Source organism: Ilyonectria robusta (genome assembly GCF_021365365.1).
Source record: "Ilyonectria robusta strain PMI_751 chromosome Unknown BGZ61scaffold_21, whole genome shotgun sequence".
Taxonomy (NCBI): domain Eukaryota; kingdom Fungi; phylum Ascomycota; class Sordariomycetes; order Hypocreales; family Nectriaceae; genus Ilyonectria; species Ilyonectria robusta.
The window spans coordinates 321748-340451 of record NW_025764455.1 but is presented as its reverse complement, the minus strand read 5'-3'; the positions used below and the strand labels follow the sequence as shown (position 1 = coordinate 340451).

At 55.4% G+C, this 18704-nt stretch overlaps 8 protein-coding genes across 8 annotated transcripts; 4 read left to right on the top strand and 4 right to left on the bottom strand.

The window, feature by feature from the left end:
- Positions 1 to 656: 656 nt before the first annotated feature.
- BGZ61DRAFT_536621 (multicopper oxidase-domain-containing protein) lies at positions 657 to 2600 on the top strand (the record flags this gene model as incomplete). Its single annotated transcript, XM_046254429.1, has 3 exons — positions 657 to 948; positions 999 to 1482; positions 1526 to 2600. The coding sequence occupies 3 exons, from the start codon at positions 657 to 659 to the stop codon at positions 2598 to 2600; spliced, it is 1851 nt and encodes a 616-aa protein (XP_046099605.1).
- A 554-nt stretch (positions 2601 to 3154) lies between these two features.
- Positions 3155 to 5567, bottom strand: BGZ61DRAFT_458710 (amino acid permease/ SLC12A domain-containing protein). Its single transcript, XM_046246797.1, has 7 exons — positions 4797 to 5567; positions 4544 to 4745; positions 4450 to 4491; positions 4246 to 4393; positions 4087 to 4192; positions 3675 to 4034; positions 3155 to 3617 (listed from the first exon to the last, which is right to left on the bottom strand). The coding sequence occupies exons 1-7, from the start codon at positions 5138 to 5140 to the stop codon at positions 3212 to 3214; spliced, it is 1608 nt and encodes a 535-aa protein (XP_046099604.1). The 5' UTR covers positions 5141 to 5567; the 3' UTR covers positions 3155 to 3211.
- Positions 5568 to 6196: 629 nt separating this feature from the next.
- Positions 6197 to 6843, bottom strand: BGZ61DRAFT_102801 (uncharacterized protein). Its single transcript, XM_046236843.1, has one exon. The coding sequence runs from the start codon at positions 6717 to 6719 to the stop codon at positions 6387 to 6389; it is 333 nt and encodes a 110-aa protein (XP_046099603.1). The 5' UTR covers positions 6720 to 6843; the 3' UTR covers positions 6197 to 6386.
- A 123-nt stretch (positions 6844 to 6966) lies between these two features.
- Positions 6967 to 7930, top strand: BGZ61DRAFT_361544 (uncharacterized protein; the record flags this gene model as incomplete). Its single annotated transcript, XM_046241276.1, has 2 exons — positions 6967 to 7546; positions 7599 to 7930. 2 exons carry the CDS (start codon positions 6967 to 6969, stop codon positions 7928 to 7930), a joined length of 912 nt encoding a protein of 303 aa, XP_046099602.1.
- Positions 7931 to 8012: 82 nt separating this feature from the next.
- On the bottom strand, positions 8013 to 11042 carry BGZ61DRAFT_536618 (P-loop containing nucleoside triphosphate hydrolase protein; the record flags this gene model as incomplete). The annotated part of the gene is made up of 1 exon (XM_046254428.1): positions 8013 to 11042. One exon carries the CDS (start codon positions 11040 to 11042, stop codon positions 8013 to 8015), a length of 3030 nt encoding a protein of 1009 aa, XP_046099601.1.
- Positions 11043 to 11332: 290 nt separating this feature from the next.
- BGZ61DRAFT_591569 (DnaJ domain-containing protein) lies at positions 11333 to 13025 on the top strand. The gene is made up of 3 exons (XM_046256688.1): positions 11333 to 11578; positions 11637 to 11725; positions 11787 to 13025. The coding sequence occupies exons 1-3, from the start codon at positions 11501 to 11503 to the stop codon at positions 12859 to 12861; spliced, it is 1242 nt and encodes a 413-aa protein (XP_046099600.1). The 5' UTR covers positions 11333 to 11500; the 3' UTR covers positions 12862 to 13025.
- A 281-nt stretch (positions 13026 to 13306) lies between these two features.
- Positions 13307 to 16627, bottom strand: BGZ61DRAFT_536616 (uncharacterized protein; the record flags this gene model as incomplete). The annotated part of the gene is made up of 3 exons (XM_046254427.1): positions 13307 to 14001; positions 14068 to 14415; positions 14467 to 16627. The coding sequence occupies 3 exons, from the start codon at positions 16625 to 16627 to the stop codon at positions 13307 to 13309; spliced, it is 3204 nt and encodes a 1067-aa protein (XP_046099599.1).
- A 1709-nt stretch (positions 16628 to 18336) lies between these two features.
- BGZ61DRAFT_458702 (uncharacterized protein) lies at positions 18337 to 18667 on the top strand. The gene has a single exon (XM_046246796.1). The coding sequence runs from the start codon at positions 18422 to 18424 to the stop codon at positions 18641 to 18643; it is 222 nt and encodes a 73-aa protein (XP_046099598.1). The 5' UTR covers positions 18337 to 18421; the 3' UTR covers positions 18644 to 18667.
- The last annotated feature ends 37 nt before the right edge of the window (positions 18668 to 18704 follow it).

Genomic DNA, 18704 nt, shown 5'->3' with positions numbered 1-18704 from the left:
TATGCTGTCTAATTAGTGACAACGCACAAACGCCTTCTGGGGGCCAAGTCAGATCTAAGTAGTCCAAAAACACGCATGCAACACATTATCCGGTGAGGCGCCTGACATACATATATGCTGGCTCACCTCAGCCATCATGTAACCCCCAAAGCTACCCAATCGGTTTCTCGCAAAGATCGTTGCTGAGGCTGGGTGATCACCAACGACATCAGCGCGAAGTCCTAGCGCTGACGATTTCACGAGGTAAGACAGGGCTCTATCCAATTGGCAAATTTCCACTGCCCCATCAGGAAACTCCATACGCAGTAGATGCCACTGCATTCTATGGCAGCGATTACCTAGCTTCACTTCGGATGGCGCTGGCTGACGCCTTGTAGATGATGCATGTGTCCTGCAAGGTAGGGATGCGTGGCAATCGCTGAGCGAGCTTCGCATGCAGCTAACAGAAAAAGTGTATATCAATGGGGAACAGATGTGCCACGAACAAGGCAGATCGCGATGTGCAGGATATATCATCTAGCCTAACGCCTCAATTTTTACGAGTTCGCCATGCCGGTGAGGAAAGCCAAGGAAGCCCTCAAATGGTGCCGTAACACGTTCAACTTACTTGTCTATTATATCCTTCACTAGTTGTTTATCTTGGCATCTCATTCAAGATGGTCTACTCGTTCCAGTGCCTCTTGTTTTCCCTCCTTCTTCTCGGACCGGTGGCTGAAGCTTCTCGTCCAGGAAAAGGCGGGCATTCGGGGAAGAAATATTACCCTGGGCAGACTAAGGAGTACGACTTGAGCATTACTTGGGAGGAACATGCCCCGGATGGCTTCTCGAGGCAGATGCTGTTGGTCAATGGCAATTCGCCAGGGCCGGTCTTAGAGGTCGATCAAGATGACTGGGTTGTTGTTAATGTTTACAACCATTCTCCCTATAACACGACAATTCACTTCCATGGTACGCCATTGAGGCCCCCCTCCTACGCCCTCCATCCCTAACCGCAACAGGTATTGAGATGATGGGAACCCCGTGGTCGGATGGAGTTCCTGGTGTCACTCAACAGCCCATCGAGCCCGAGTGCAGCTTCACGTACAAGTTTAAGGCGACCCAGTACGGCAGCTACTGGTACCACGCGCATTACAGAGGCCAGATCGAAGACGGTTTATACGGCCCCATTGTCATCCACCCACGCCGAGGCGACCCAAAGCCGTTCAACCTCATTTCGGACGATATCGACACAGTACACGCCATGATGGAGGCCGAGCGCAACGTCGTACCCCTCGTCATTGCCGACTTCGTCCACCTCACTTCTGATGCTAAGTGGGACATGACCCTTGCCGCAATGGTTGAGGATTCATGCTACGACTCCATCCTCTTCAACGGCAAGGGAAGCGTGCAGTGTCTCCCAGCAGATGAGATTGCTGCGCTTGTCAATGATGCTCAAAAGACTCTCTTAGGATTAGTACCTGGCTCTACCATGACTGATAAAGCGTATGTTACCCCTACTAGGAGGCTCCATAACTAACCTTGTCAGGTGTCTTCCTGCTTCGGTACTGATGGCACTTACGGGAGGCCAGGGCAACGAGGGCGCCTTACTCCCGGGCACCTTTTCCGGCTGTGAGGAAACTGACGGTCAGGTTGAGGTGATCAGGCCATCATGCGAGGACGACGAGTGGATCGCCATCGACATCGTCGGGGGTATCAACTTCGCCACTGGGGTTGTCTCGATCGACGAGCACGACATGTGGGTATACGCCATGGACGGATCCTACATTGAGCCTCAGAAGGTCCAGGCAATTGTCCTCACCAATGGCGACAGATACTCTGTCATGGTGAAGCTGGACAAGCCAGGAGACTTCAAGATCCGGTTCAACGCCGTCAGTGCGCCTCAAATGATCTCTGGCCACGCAATTCTCTCGGTTGGGGGCGCGAGCGGATATGGAGAATCCGACCCGTACGTCAATTTCGTGGGGGTGCCGCTGACAAAGGACGTTGTGTTCTTTGACCAGAATATTGCGCATCCATACCCGCCTGATCCCATCCCCGCGAGTGCGGATGCCTTGTTCCATCTGACCATGAAGGTTGACGGGGCATCGTACCTCTGGGCATTGAACAGCTCGCGACTGATGCCAATCGACCTCGACGCCGGCGAGCCGACACTCTTCCACCCTGATCCTCATGAGCACAACAACGTTACTTTGTCAACAAAGTTCAACTCCTGGGTCGACCTCGTATTCTTCGCTTCCGTTTTCCCGCAGCCTCCACATCCAATTCACAAGCACGGCACAAAGATGTACCAGATTGGTTCTGGGGTAGGTCCATTCAAGTGGAACTCAGTCGACGAGGCCATCAAGGAGATCCCCGACCAGTTCAACCTGGTGAACCCTCCCCGGAGAGACGCCTTTACTTCGCTCCCTGCCAACGACAATGTGACTTGGGTAGTGGTTAGGTATCATGCCAGTAATCCCGGTGCTTGGCTTCTGCACTGTCATATTAACAATCATATGCTGGGAGGTATGATGATGGTGATTCAGGACGGGATAGATAATTGGCCCGTGATTCCTGAGGAATACAAAAATGGGAGACATGGACAAGGGCATCATCGGTAAATAAACTTGAGAGCTGAACAACCAGATTGTGCGAATTTGCGACTCAATGGTCATGTTCTTATAGGTCATATATATCATGTGTAATACATCTCTTTGTTCCAAGATGTTTGATTCGGTGGCGCTGAGGTCGTCAGATTGAGTGATAGTAGGGTTAATGCGTGCCAAATAATAACTTAGCTGAGAGCAACGTTATTGTCGGAAAATACCGCGGTGAATCCTGTGCAGGTGGAAAATATAAAGGTTAGCTGCTTCTAGGACCCGAATAAAGGTGACTCTACAGTGCCTGGGTCAGCAACAAGATGCTCTCGGAGCGAGGTATTTACACAAGAAGACGCCGTAGTGTCAAACATAGTGTCAAAGAAGCCCGTGCAGTCGCCGAGGATGACTGAGTCGTCCGAGTTCGCAAGGTCATGAGCGCACTTGTCCTAGCAGCCATCGCGTCTACCAGAGGCATCGGCCAATAGAATGACACTGTTTTTCCCAGAGGGAAATTCGCGACTCGTACCAACTCAATCGTGAGAACATCTATCAGGAGATTTCATATAAACGGGTAATGATTTGAACCTGCAGTGGCTATTATTTGTCTCATCTAATAAACTAACATCTGCCTTTCAGAATAGCCAGGTCACTACATTCTTGACCTTGGCTTTCCAGCCTGTTTCTTCGATCACCTTCTCATCTGCCGTATATGTATCGGTTTCCAAATCCATCTCCGAAAGCGCAACAGTTTTCGTCTTCTTCAAGAGCTTCCACACAACGTACATGATCAGCATAATCGGAAGCTCGATGTAGTAGCTAACAAAGCTAACGCCGTCGAACTTGGGACTGAAACAGCTCCAACCTTGGACAAGCACGATGAAACTGTTTAGTATGACGCAGAACCAAGGGCCGTACGGGTACGTCCAATTGCGGAATGGGAGGAGGTGCGTTTTGCCTTGGAGGGCGAGAGCGGAGCGGAAGCGGATCGAGGTGATGCCAATGGCAATCCAGCTCAGCTGGTTTGATACACCGACGATACTGAGCGATGTTAGCTAGATGTACAAGGAGGCATTCAGAATGTGAGTAGATGCGTACTTTTGAAGCCAGGTCCACAACTGACCAGCTCCGATAAAACTGGACCCAAAGCAGAGGCCGGCGATGAGACTCGTCGCGAGGACGGCCACCCATGGCACTTGGTTCCTGTTCAATTTTCCGAAGACCCTGGGTGCGTGTCCCTCCATGGCAAGAGTGTACATTAGTCTAGCACCTGCGAACAAAGCATGATTTCCCGCGGACAGAACGCTCGTCATGATTACGGCGTTGATGACACTTCCGGCGGCGTGGGCTCCAGTCATCTCGAAAACAAGGGTAAAGGGGGAGGTGCGAGTTTCCTTGGAGTCAAGGTCTGGGTAGTTGTACGGGACGTTGAGGCCGATCAAAAGGACAGAGAGGAGGCTATTGGGAGTTAGTGAGTTGGTACTAGTTCTGCTGTATCGATGTGACGTACTAGAACAGAATGATCCGCCAAAACACATTCTTGACGACCTTTGGGAGGTTCTTTGTGGGGTTCATCGTCTCTCCTGCGGTAATTGCAATGCTTTCCGTACCGCCGTCTATACATGGTTCGCATCAATGAGTACTAGAGGTAGTGGACCAGAAGACTTACAAGCGAATGAGGCGGTCACAAAGACGGATGCAAAACCACCGATGCCTCCTACAAACGGAGCACCGGGAATGTGCCAGTTTTCGCCTCCGATGTAGTGGCCTGTACTGTTTCCACCGCAGTTGACGACGATGCCCATGACGATGAAGACCTGCGTGGGAATGTGAGTGGGGTTTCGGGGGGGAGGGGGCGAGATACAGCACTTACAACGATGGTGATGACTTTGAGCAGGCTTAGCCAGTACTCAAGCTATTGAAGAAGTTAGTATAAATACAATATCATTGTAACAGTGCGCGCTTACCTCGCCGTATGCTCTCACCGTGATGATGTTTGCAGCAATCAAGACAAACCAGAAAATCAAGCTCAGAGCCCAGCCTGGAAAGTTGTCGGTCCAGTACTGCAAAAGGAGCTGCAGAGCGACGAGATCAGAAGCCGTAGAGACTGCGTCGTTGAACCAGTAATTCCAGGTCAACGCGAAGCCAAACGCATCATCGACAAAGCGCCTAAGCAGAACCAATTAGCCCTAGTCCACGGCACCGAAACAACCAACTCACCCAGCAAACGTGCAGAAGCTGCCGGCCACGGGGATAAAGGCGGCCATCTCGCCCAGACTCAACATGGTGGTGAAGACAATGGCGCCCACGATGGCGTAGGCAATCAGGATCGAGGCCGGCCCTCCAGTGGCCAGCGACTTGCCGGTTCCCAAGAAGAGACCTGTGCCAATGGTGCCGCCAATGGCAATCATTTGCACCTGGCGAGCGGATAGGGCGCGCTTCAGCAGGTCGGACTGCGTCGGCCCGCGCGCGTGGTGTTGGCCGGGATTGAAGCCTTCGACGTCATGGTATGGAGGTTGGCCGGCCTCTTTAGAGTCGAGGGTTGTTGAGTTATTGTATTCCATGGTTCGTGAATACCTCCCGAGGAGGTATATGCTTGGCTACGGCCGCAATATAGTTGGTCGAAGAATCAGAGGCTTCTTACCGCGCTTGAGAAGAACAGAGTCGGATGCATCACGAATCGGTTTCACACTCGGCCGTTGACGATATTTTAGCTTGCCACAACCGCCATGTACGACCTAAACCGCTCAGGCACGGGATATTGCGTGCTCGACGGCCATGGACCGAAACCCCAGATTCTGGATACGCGGCCAGGGTTGTTAGGTAACATTTTGCATCGTGTGGGAGCGGCCACAACCCGCTCCACTGCTCGGGGGCTCCGTCCGCTAGCGACAAGGTGGAAGGTGAAAGCAGAGAGAGAAAAGGCAGCAGGGATCGGCGGCTGGCTTCCATTTGCTGCGAGCTCCCAGGATCGCCCGTCTTTGATCCTCCGCGACGTCGTGAAGAGGCGTCATGGGACGCCGGGGTAACGTCGCAATGGGCGGCCCACCTGCAGGAGAACGACTGCATGTTTCGGCGTAATGGCGCCGCAATCCCTGCTTGTGCGGGCTCTATGACATGATAGTTTGGAGACTTGCGTCGGCCGCCCAATACATACATATTCTTTTACGGTAGAGGTTTGCATTGTTGGTCTGAATGGAAATTCTCCGAATGAGCCCCATGCCCAAAAAAGGAATGTGTCAAGCGAAAGCTGCTGCTGCGTCTATGCTTATTCATGGGGCCGTATTCCGTCGTTCCCCTTGCAATTGACGCCATCGCTAGTCGACGTGTAATACGACTAATAACCTTGACGATTTTTCCTCAGCAATCCTCCTCCATCAACGTCGTCGTGATGGACCATAATGAAGCTATTCTCGGGGACCCGCAGTGAGCCCTGGGCCTGCACGCCAAGCGCCCCCAGGTGATCGCCTCCCTTCTTGGCAAGCCTCTGCCCTACGACCCTGCAGATAATGCACTAGCCCTGTTCAATTCCACTTGTTTGGACAGTTGTGAAGAGGAAGGCTGGTTGCTCAGAGGTAAATCGCATGTTGCGATATGAAGCTTGGTTTGGGGACATGATTCGTTCCAATACTAACCGCTGTTGTGGCAGTGCCCTTGTCTATCAATTGAATGCATTGCCATGCCTTTCCTGGTTATTGCTGTCTGTACGAATATCACCATCACCCACGGCCCCCACGCAGAGACATCTCAGTGCTGCCTTACCGCAAGGCATCTCAACAATGACTACGGACCGAACTCTACAAGTCCTAATTAGCACTGACTCACCAGGCTGGAAATGAAACAGCCATACGGCTTATTATTAGCTATGGAAAAACATCGCCGTTGGACTCCCAATTGCCAGCGCCTGCTCAGTGGCCAGCCGCACTCCAACTCCTTGTCTAACCGCCGCTCCGATGCCTTCCCAGCCATCAGAACACAATAGCGCAAGATGCATCGCGGGGAATCCAATAGCCAATCTGCCCCAGGTGAATTCGCATCAGCCCTCCCATGACGATGGATGCAACACAGCAGAAATGTGGCTGGGGCGGAGCGGTCGATAAGCCACTCCCCCCAAAAAGGCCTCCTGTCAGCCTTGGGTGGCATAGGCGCTCAAGCTAGCTCTATAGAAGCCAGGCAACAGCAAAAACATTGGCTTCATCTCCAAATAAAACCTGGCCTCACTGCTTCAAGGCATTTGACTCATCAACAAGTTTCTTATTTCAATCAAGGCTTGGAAACGTGGCATATTGCATCTTAAGGAATCTCTGCACATAAAGACAGCACTCTCGGCCCGCCAAAGTCTCACTCAGAAACAAACCCATTGCAAGTCAACGCCACCACCATCATCACCATGTTTTCCAACCTCGCCTCCAAACTCGGCTTCTCCTCTCCCCAAAAATCCTCCTTCGCCGTCAAAGTCTCCTCCAAAACCCAGAGCAAGGCCCCCGTCCAAGTCACATACACCCACAACGACGTCCCCATCCCGGACTCCTTCCTGACCACGCCCCCCGCAACGCCCATCGCCTGCACCCACATCGACTGGGCCTCGTCCCCTCTCCCGGAAAACCAAGGCCGCACCGCCCTCCTCCTCAGAAACGTCCTCTCGCCGGAAGAGTGCAAGCAGCTGATCGCCCTGGCGGAGGACTCGGTGCCGAGGGAGGCCGGCGACTCGGCGTGGAGGCCGGCCCTTGTCAGCTTGGGGCCGGGATGGGAGGCTCCCGCCCCGGGCTACCGCGAGAGTGACCGCATCATCTGGAACCAGCAAACCGTCGTCGACCGTATCTGGGAGCGTTGTGCTCAGGCAGACGGCCTCCGCGAGCTGCTGGCCGTCGTACCGCCTCAATCACCCATGGGCGGCGGCAAGTGGGAGTTCAGCCGCGTCAACGAGCGGATGCGGTTCCTTAAGTACTCTCCTGGCCAGTACTTCAAGCGTAAGTCACTAAACCGCCCATAACCTATCCGATATCTAACCGCTTCATTCAGCCCACTGCGATGGTCCTTACTGGTACAAGGACGGCGAGAGGGAGTTCCAGACTCACTACACGATCCAGCTCTATCTCAACGACTCTGTCGAGAGCGACCCGCAGTCAGAACTCGAGGGCGGCGCCACCTCATTTCTCGGCAGAAAAAACGGCGGCAGAGTCGACATCCCCCCCGAGGCGGGAAACGTCTTGATCTTCCAACACAGGGGCCTACTTCACGAGGGCGCCACGGTAACAAAGGGGACAAAGTACACAATAAGGACGGATATTTTGTATGAATGGATTTCGCACGTTGAACCGGCTGCAGAAACTGCAGAGGAGACTGCTGCTTGATTGGGACCAGATACCAGGGATATATTGTTTACATAGTTTCAGCTAATACCATCGCCTCGGGGCATGAAGAGCGAATAGTTTGTCATCTTCGCTTAGGCATCTTCTTCTCTTCCATCTCTTCAACATCCTTCTTCTTGTGAAAATGGGGCGCCAACTCCGCCAGCCACACCGGCTCGATGGGCATCACGCTGCGCATGTACTCTTTGGTCGTCTGCACCAGCTCAAAGTACACCACCATCTTCTCCGGAGGATCGATCGACATCAGCACACTGCTGGGGTGGATCCAAACCGTCGTGTTGTTCTTGACAGTTCGGTAGCTGTCACCGCTCCTCATCAGGCGCGCCGCGTTCGGGAAGAAACCAGCCGTGATGGCTCGCTTGATAGGGCGAAGGTTTGATGCTCCGCACGTCGAAGGTGCCACCTCGACTCGCTCACAGAGCTTGGCCAACTGGTCTCGTACATCGCGCGCTCTAGTCAAGGACCGCTGCTGCAAGAAGTTCTCGCGGGCCCAGACGGGGGAGAAGTCGCTGTCCACCCATTGGTTCCAGACATTGAGCAGGGTGAGATGATCACCTCCATCTTTGACGGTAAACCGGTTGCGAGCACTGTCTGCGTGGATCTTCTTGTCCTTGGGACGGAAGAAGAGCGCCGAACTTTCGCTCAGCATTGAAACGATAGAGAGCACCTCTTCCACGCACTTTTCCTTGTCTGCTGCAAGAACGGCCTTGGCAAGCATAGGATCGGTTGGAAACTCAGCCATCTGGCGGCCCAGCTTGGTCATTTCTCCCTTGTGATTTAATGCCTGGAGGGCAAAGAGCTGGTTCAACGCGCCAATGAGCGATTCCGTCGGTGGCGGATCCATAAACTCGAAATCGAGAAGTTCGTTGATTCCGAGCGACTTCAGCTGCAGGACAACTCCGTTCAGGTTGGTCCGCTGGATTTCTGGCGTTGTCGACTCGTCCATCTCGTTCATGTAGGCAAACTTGGTGTACAGCCGGAAACACTTTCCTGGGCCAACACGACCAGCTCGACCACTGCGCTGGTTGGCGGATGCTCGAGAGCAAGGCACTACGACCAGGTTCGACATGCCAGTCGCTGGGTTGTAAACGTTCTCCTTGACATAACCCGGATCAATGACGTAGACGATGCCATCGATGGTCAAACTCGTCTCGGCGATGTTGGTGGCTAGGACCACCTTGCGGGCCCCATTTGGCGTGGGCTCGAAGATCTTGGACTGCAGCTCGGATGGCAAGTTTGCATAAATCGGACAGATGACGAGTTCCTTGATGCGACTGCCAAGTTTCTTCGCAGTCTCAGCAATCTCCAGTTCAGCCGCTTCAATCTCATCTTGTCCGGTCAAGAAGATGAGGATATCGCCCTTGCCTTGGGTTGTGTGAATCTGGAACGTCGTGGTGATGGCCGCAGCCAGGTAGTTTGCCTCCGGAGCCGGTGTGTAGTAAATATCCACAGGGTATCGTCGGCCAGGAATGTTGAAAATGGGTGCATCGTCAAAGTACTGTGCAAACTTCTCGGCGTTCATCGTCGCCGACGAAATCAGCAACTTCAGATCTTTACGCTCGCGGGACAGATCCTTGACCAGAGCAAGCAAGATGTCGGTGTGAACTGTCCGTTCGTGAGCCTCGTCGATCATGAGCGCCGAGTATCCTGCCAGGTCTGGTTCAGTCATGAACTCTCGCAGCAACATGCCGTCAGTCATGTACTTCAAGACAGTCTTATCGGATGTGCAGTCCTCAAAACGAATCGTGTATCCAACTTCGTTTCCGACCTTGACACCCACTTCATCCGCAACACGCGCCGCCACACTCATGGCGGCGACTCGTCGAGGTTGCGTGCATCCCACCTTAAGGCCGTTCTTCGTATAGCCTGCTTCGTGGAGGTATTGCGGCAGCTGTGTTGTCTTTCCACTACCAGTCTCACCGACAATGACCAATACCTGATGAGTCTCTAGCGCAGCAAGAAATTCGTCACGATACGCGTAAATCGGCAAGCTCTTTCTCGTTTCCTGAATGGACAACGCCTTCTTCTCTGCAGCATCGATCTGGGCCGCCAAGAACTTCTGTTCCTTGGTCATGGTCTGATCTTCGCCTGCCATCCGGGAATCCAGGTTCCATTGGATATACTGGGCATCGTCGAGGACGTAGTCGTAGTCTTCGTTCTCTCGCTCGGCGCGTTGAATCTGGGCCTTTGCTTTCGAGGTCTGTTCTCGTTCCCATTCCTCATGTTCTGTGACAAACTTCTCTTGACCGAATTCGTCCTTTTCGACGTAGCGCTTGTAGAGCGCTTCCTCCTTCTTCCTACTATCCAGCTTCCCCTTTTCGGTGATATAATCCTCGGGCATCATGTAGCCATCGCGGTAGTCGTCAATCTTCAGACGCTCTTCGGCCAAGCGCAGAATCTCTCGGTTTTTTGCAAACTCGGCCTTCTCCATCTCGGACAATCTCACGCCGCTCCTCAACTCGGAAGTCTCTTCGGCTACCTGTTTCCTCAGCAGAGCCAGGCGCTCTGCCTCTCGCTTTTTTAGATATTCCTGTCGCGACCTCTCACGGATGTCAGGTAGCGCCTTGTTTCTGGCCTCGGCGTCCTCTGCCAACTTTCGCCTCGATGATGATTCGGTGTCTTTGTCGTTCTTCTTTGATCGGCCGCCATCCTTCTCCCTGAGTCGCTTCGCAAACGCTTCTCGCTCCTCAATGTCTTTGCGACGCTCCAGCTCCTCCTTGGCCCCGTCGGACAAGTCCTCCTCCTTCACGTCATCGTGGCTTAGCTTAACCCTCTTGCTTGCCGACTCTTCAAACTCAGGCTCGTTCTCCTCCTCCGGGTCGTCGGAAGGCGGCTCCTCGTCTCCCCATCTGTCGTCAGGGTCGGCATCTCCATCGCGACGGCGGTACTGCTTCGGGCGGCTGGTGTGGGATGACCCTCGGCCGGGGGACTTTTCGCGGCTACGGCTGCGGTCGCGACGCGATCTGGAATGTCGGGAAGAGGACTTGTCGTCTCGGTCGCGATGGCGGTGCTTGTGCTTCTTCTCCTTGGTGACTTTCTGAGGCCCCACCTCGTCCTCACCCATGGGCAGGAAGGCGTACTTTTTGGAGCTCATGATGGGTGTGTCAAGGTCCGAGACCAATTCGAAGGAGAAGACGCTCCCCAATTTTCTTTCCCGGCGCGAAGGAAATGTCTAGGGACTGGTCGCAAATTGGAAGCTTGAGGCCTGCTCTCAAGCTCAATCATGATGCGGCAGCCTGGGACGTTCCCAGAATTTAGAAAGATAATCCGAAAGTTAGTCCGGCAGCCAATGGAAAGTTCCCGATAACAGACCCACCTGCAAGGGCCCCGCGATAAGCAATGCGCTGTTCCAGAAAGAGGCGCGGAATAGACAAAGGTTGATAACACGCTGGTAAACTTGAGGCCAGACAGCTCCGTCATTTATTCCCAAACCCATTCTCTCTTTCCTCCACCGCTTCTGAACTTCCACCTGGCTTGACAGTCCTGGTCGCCGGATCCTGAATTTTCTCCTTTTAGTATATAAGTCCCTTTTTTTGGGCACACCGTGGCGCAATGTTGCTCCACGGAGCTCTCATCTTCGTCCTCCTGGCGTTTGTCCAGCTGGCTCTTTGCGCCGAGGACTACTACAAGGTCGGTCTCCCTCCCCATTTCCCACGACTCTCCGTGGCATGAAACTGACAATAGACAGATTCTTGGTGTCGATAAGAAGGCCTCAGACAAGGAATTAAAATCCGCATACCGCCAGCTCTCCAAGAAGTTCCACCCAGACAAGAACCCGTATGCCCCTCCAAGACATTTCTCCAGCACCAACCTTGCCTTGCTAACTTTTCTTCCCCAGCGGCGATGACACTGCGCACGACAAGTTCGTCGAGGTCTCTGAAGCCTATGAGATCCTGAGCGACTCCGAAACCCGCCAGATCTACGACCGCCACGGCCACGAGGCCGTCAAGAAGCACAAGAACGGTGGCGGCGGCGGCGGCGGCGGCCATGATCCCTTTGACCTCTTCAGCCGCTTCTTCGGCGGCCACGGACACTTCGGCCGCGGCGGCGGCGAGCCCCGCGGCCACAACGTCGAGGTCCGGGTCGAGATCTCCCTCCGCGACTTCTACAACGGCGCCACGACCGAGTTCCAGTGGAACAAACAGCACATCTGCGAGCACTGCGAGGGCACCGGCAGCGCCGACGGCCAGGTCGAGACGTGCAACACCTGCGGCGGCCGCGGCGTGCGCATCGTCAAGCAGCAGCTCGCGCCCGGCATGTTCCAGCAGATGCAGATGCGGTGCGACGCCTGCGGCGGCCGCGGCAAGTCCATCAAGCACAAGTGCCCGCACTGCCAGGGCCAGCGCGTCGAGAAGAAGCCCACCACCGTCTCGCTCAAGATCGAGCGCGGCGCGCCCCGCGACTCGCGCGTGGTGTACGAGAACGAGGCCGACGAGAGCCCCGACTGGGTCGCCGGCGACCTCATTGTGTCGCTGTCCGAGAAGGCCCCCAAACTGGACGTGGACAACCCGGACAAGGTCGACGGCGTCTTCTTCCGCCGCAAGGGCGATGATCTATACTGGACCGAGGTGCTCTCTCTACGGGAGGCCTGGATGGGCGACTGGACTCGCAACCTCACCCATCTCGACAACCACATCGTGCGCCTGGGCCGCGAGCGCGGCCACGTAATCCAGCCCGGCCACGTCGAGACGGTCGCGGGCGAGGGCATGCCCAGGTGGCACGAGGACGGCGATAGCGTGTACCACACGCACGAGTTCGGCAACCTGTACGTCGAGTACCTGGTGGTCCTGCCGGACCAGATGGACAAGAAGATGGAGGGCGAGTTCTGGGGCGTGTGGCAGAACTGGCGAGGCAAGCACGGCGTCGATCTACAAAAGGACAGCGGACGAGCAGAGGAGCATGATGAGTTATGATGAGGTGCGTTTGTTGGGGGCACGAGGCGTAGGGCGGGAGGTTGTACGAAATATCAGCGAACAAATTAGACGTGCTATATGACTGTAGACCATTTCAACGTTAACAAGACTGACCAAGTCTTCTGTCCCTAGCATAGATTTATGAGAAGAGTTCTTATCATTCGTCTTGATCATCTCAGTCTACAGCCACAACTCCTATTAACAAGCCAACTCAGGCTCATGGATTGAGACATGTTCACTTCTAATAAAGAGCGCCTCTATGATCAAAGCACAGTTCCAAATTTCGTAAGAGATACATTTCATCATTTCTTCTATATCGGCCGTTATTTATAGGCAAAGTCGTAAGTTCGTATAGTAACTCGATCCCCGTCCAAAGAAACCAGATACCCATCCAACTGAACAAGCCCTCGTTAAATCACACAATAAAACCACAGTCATTAAATCGTCACCTCCGTCGTCTCACTTCTTTCCTTCGCCTTCGCTTGTCATCATCAGAATCGTCATCATCAGAGTCCCTGTTCCTGTCCTCGTTCCTGCCGTTGTCCCTAATCGCAGCTTGACTCCTCGGTCCCTCCAGGCTTCCGATTACATCTCCCAATACGCCTAGCCAGCTTTTCCTGCCCTCCAAAGCGCCTGATACACCACGCATCAACCGCTCCACCATCTCGCCATCAGTCCCGGCGACCTGCCATGCTCCACGGACATTCAAGCCTCCGCGATGTTGAGGGCGATACTCAAAGTCGCCCCTCCGACTAGTCCATCTGTGGTGGGTAGCAGATCGGCCGTCGAGTCGTTCGCCCTCCTGGTCGAACCGATCAGGCAGCATCTCAACTGCTCCATCCGAGCTTGAGTCATCGTCTCCATGCCGCCGTCTACGGCCACTGATAGAATCATCGGAGGACGAAGAAGAAGATGATGGCGAGGAGGACTGTCGACGACGCCGCCGTTGACGGAATGGCACTAGCCCGTGTTCTTTGTCCGAAGCCTCCTGTTCTACTCGTCGGCGTTCTTCTTCGACCGCCGCTGCCTCAGCTTGTTCACGGTGGTGCCTCTCCATTGTCATTTCACTCGTAGGCGACATGGGTATGAAGATCACGGACTTGGCGCTAGATGATCGTGCCTCGTCGGGGACTACGGCAGCTAATTGGTTGTCAGTGTCTGGTTCTGTATCCCCAGAAGAAGCGACCAAAGTACGACGGAACGCACCCTCGTCTATCCCTCGCGAGCCAAAGAGGCTTTGGGGAGAGTGACTCACTTGATCAGGCAGGATTCGACCGCCCGAGGGAGGATGTCCTGGGGGAGGAGGCGGGCCAGGCGGCGGAGGCGGCGGAGGTGGAAAGGTGCCCCCTGCCGGGGGTGGAGGATAGCCAGTGTAGTCTTGCGGAACATAAGGCTGGAAGTCACTCGGCGTGTTTGGATATGAAGGGAACCCAGCTCCTCCCTGTGCGGGAGCTGCGTCTGTGGGATAAGGCGGGTAGTAGGCGCCCCCAGAGGCCATCGGTGGCGATTGCGTACGACGGTCATCAAAGGGTCGGTCATCTCGAGACTCGGTGCCTAAGTCGGAGGGTTAGCCAGAGTCAAGGGGTTCCTCCAAGGTTCTCTTACGTCTCCCGTTCTCCCGGGACTTGGACCTGTGGCTCCGGCTCCGGTCCCGGTCTCCATCACGGTCCCGGTCTCCATCACGATCCCGACCACGATCTCGCTCTCGCTCTCGCTCAATCTCCCGCTCTTGACGACGCTCTCGTGACCTCTGCTCCCTCTTCTCTCTATCCTTCTTATCCTTGTATTCCTTGATTCCGATGGCCGCAGCTCCAGCGGCCGCCATATCTCGCAACCGGCTCTTGCTACGCTTCCTTTCATGATTATCCGACCCTGAAGAGGATCGTGAGTCGTCACGGTCACGTCTTCTACGTCGCCTGCGTCTTCGCTCTCCCGCTTCAGATTCGTAACCTCGCGACGCAGGGCGCGACGGCTCGAGCGGGTCGTTGCCGTATTCAACTAAGCCTAGCTCAGGATCAGTGGCGCGCTCTGTACGGTTGGATCGGGCCATCGACCTGCTGCGGCTCCGGCTGCGCGAACCCCGCTGTCGGTAGTACTCATCGTCGCTGCTGCTGCTATAATCCTTCTCGTTTTCCTTCTTGTTCTTGTGGTTCTTCCACACCTTCCTAGCCACGCCGGCGGCTGCGGCGGCCCCAGCAAGCTCCGCGCCGCGACGGAGACGGGACTTGCTGCGGGAGCGAGAGCGGCTGCGAGATTCAGATCGCGACTTGGACTTGTTGCGCAAATGCTTCACGAGGCCTGCAGTGGCAGCGGTACCCAGAGCTGCCTTGGCAGCAGTCGACAAACTACGGCGACGGCTGCTCTTGCTCTTGGTTGACCTGACGGATCGTACAGATCGTACAGATCGCGAACGAGATCGAGAGTAGTCGTCGTCAGAGTAACCGCGACCCCGGCTGCGACCACGGTGCGCCTCCTCCTTTTCAACCTTGTTTGCCTGGTAGTACTTGGCAGCGCCAGCAGCGGCGAGAGCCACAGCAGCGATTCCGAGGCCTTGCTTAAGTCGGGAGTGTCGATCGGGAGACTCGTCATCGTCATGCCATCGGTCCTCGTAGGCGCTGTGCGCCCTCCGGAGGGCCTCAGTACCGAGAGCACCGAGGGCAGCGCCCGCAATCACCTTTCGGCCTCGGTTCTCCGGAAGATCGCCGTATCCATCTCGGCGGCTATTGATCAAGGCCGTGATACCAGCGCCAGCAAGAGCGCCTTCTGCCAGGTGGCGCTTGTGATGGGGGCTCTCACTTCGCTCGCGACGGCGCACAACAGTGCGACGGACGTAGTAATCTTCATCGTCGCTATAGTGGTCATGATCGCGACGGCGGCGATCATATCGCTCAACGGCATAGTCGCGACCACCACGGCCAACATCTCGTCTCTCGTGGCGATAGTAGTGTTCCTCCTCGTGTGGCTCTCTTCTGATGAGTTCGCGAGGCTGCTCCCTCTCTCGGATAACGACGACCCCAGGATCTCGGCGGGGAATAATGACGGGAGCGGGAGGGGCTGCCTCTTGGACGATGATCTGCTGTGGCTCCGGAGCGCGCTGGCGGATGATGACGGGGGCAGGCGCAGGCGGAGGGTCAACGGGGGTGTAGTACTCGGTCTCTTTGCGATAGCGCTCGACTTCGCAGCCTTCGCGGTCGTCGACGTGCTCCTCTACTCGCTTCTCGACGCGGTAGTCCCCGTTGTCGCGGCGTTCAATGCGCTTCTCGACCTTGACCTCGTCTTCAAATGGCGGACCGTCAAAGCGAGAGCGCCGGTCCCAATCTTGCTCAACCCGCTCGACCTCCTTCGTCTCGTAGGTGGTGACTCTGGGACGGTCCGACGCGGGTGGTGGTGGCGGCGGCGGCGGCGGATAGAATTCGCGGGGTGACCTAACATCTCGCGGAGGGCCGGGGGGAGGCGGCGGCATCTCTCGACCGCGCTCAGGCTCATAGAAGCGAGAGCGATCTCCGGTATACGCGTTGGAGCGACGGTCAGTCTCGAACAGGTCGCCGGAAGTGCGACCGTAGGTGGAGGTGCGAGAACGGCGGTCGTCGTCAACCTCGGTGACGATTCTCTCGGTGGTGGTGCGCCCGTACTGGCCGGGTCTGCTGGGGGTCACCTTGTAGCGATGAACAGTTGCGGAACGGTAGTCCTCCTCGTCTGAAGAGCTGTCGCCGCGATCCCGGTCGTGCTCGCGATAAGTGCGGGTCTCTCTGTAGACGTCACCCATGGCGGGGGAATGACGACAGAGGGGTTAACCGGGTTGGTGGAGTGTGCTCTTACAAAGTACAAGAACAAAGGGAGCGCTGTTTGGTGTTATTTCGCGAGAAAAAAATGATCAAGACGGGATCAAGTTTCAAGCGCACTGCGATGAGTGAGGGTGAGAGAGAATGTTGTAGGAGGGGGAAAGGGGAAAAGGGAAAAGGATCAGAAACAAGGCGATGACGGAAGAGAAATGTCGTAGTGTTGGTCTGAATGCTCAGTCCAAGGTCCAGGATGGCTCGCCCAGGTCACCAGCCTGGGTCTTATGGCCGCTGGTGTGGGCGGGTGGGACTCACTGGACTCACTAGAGTCACTAGAGCACTACCGGTAGAAGAGAGGCACGCTAACTGGCGCTGACAGACGGCGCGCACCCAGCGGCCAGTGGGAGAGGTGGGAGCGACACGGGTGCAGCGGGCGGCGGCGGGGTACAGGCCGTACAGTACCTCACTAGCAACGGCAGGGCTTCACATACTACGTACCTTAGTAAAGCCCACATCCAAAGCCATCCATCATCCCTACGTAAATTAGCAACGTTGGGGAATGGGGCGAAGAATGGGTGATGAGAAAGCCCACTGTGGCTATGGCCTACCGCTTCCGTGAATGAAATTCATCAACACAGGGTGATGCTGCCGCGCCGAGAGCTATTGGACAGTCTCCCCGCCGCAGCCTAACAGAGCCCCCTGCAAGATGCAGCACGCAAACCTACACACGGCATCTCTTGGGCTCTACTACGTACCTAGGTAGTAGACAACCTCAAGCAGGGAACCAGGCCACCAAACCAAACCCCAAGTACAGATACCGTACCCCGGCCCAGCCCTGTCCAGCCCCGCGGCGAGAAAAGGCAGCGGCGTTCTTCCAACTTCTGGAAACGCCCGGTCCACGTAATGCAAGGGAACACCCTGTCCCTCCAGCAGATGTTCCTCATCGGGAGCTCGGGAGATGGCCTTGCGGGTCAAGGAACATCCCCCGAGCTCGAAGCTTGGACTTGTCTACGGATGGCAGATGGGGATCTACACGCGTATCAATGCTGCTGCTCGGCCAGACCAGAGAAACCCGTGGGAATGTTGTTGTTGTTGATTTTCAAAACAAACGCCAGTTTCTCATTTGTTCCAGATGAGGCCGGCGCAAATGCTCTCGATGAGGCCTTTGGGCTGCCAGTAGGCCCGGCTGTTGGCCGCAGTCCCAGCGCAAATCCGAGCCCACTGTGGCTGATTCTCTGCTTTGTCTGCAAGTCAACGCACCCACGTTAGCCTGGATTTCTTTTTCAATCCAACTCTGGTCGACAGCGCGAGGGGGGCCCGGTGGGTGCCGGCGAACCAGCGCGAGCTGCATGCAGGCCATGACGTTGTCGTGGACAGCAAATGTGAGTCAATGACCTCTGGAGTGGCATCCATCATGTGGCGCTGGGGCGAAGCCGTCGGTCGCTCGGTCGCCTTCGCTCCTTGGCCTAGGTGCTGTGGAACTCGCACCCGCAAGGGGTGTGCTTGGCTGCATGTAGCGAATGGCAGACGGCGAGGCAGAGAGAGACATGCAGCACACAGCCTGATGACGCCCCCCAGGCAGTCAAGCATGGGCAGTCAAGTATGGCAGTCGAGTTTCACGAAGATGATGTTGGGGGGGGTCAGATCTGCCCACCTCGCACCTGACGATCCGATGTGCATTTTGGTAATAATATCACCAACTTCATCTCCTGTTTATTGAAGCGCCAGGAACTGAACCTTGCCCTCGTTAATTAGTTTCCGTCCCGTCACCATTGTCACTGATGCGTTGTCTTTGGTCTGATGTATGGTCTTTGGTTCTTAGTCCTTATTCCCTGTCCAAGGCCCAAGACAACATGACCCACCCCGCAGCCAAAATGTCGTCATCGGTCTCCCAAAATCTTCACCCCTCCAAGACTTGTACCCTGGACTATCTTGAATCTTGCCTTGGTTCTTGTGCTTTGAATAAAATTTACCACGTTAGACAGCATAGCGTAGACCCGTAAATATAATGAAAGGGGCCTTTTATTTTATTATCAAATCCTCACGTTGCACAAGTGTTGGAGT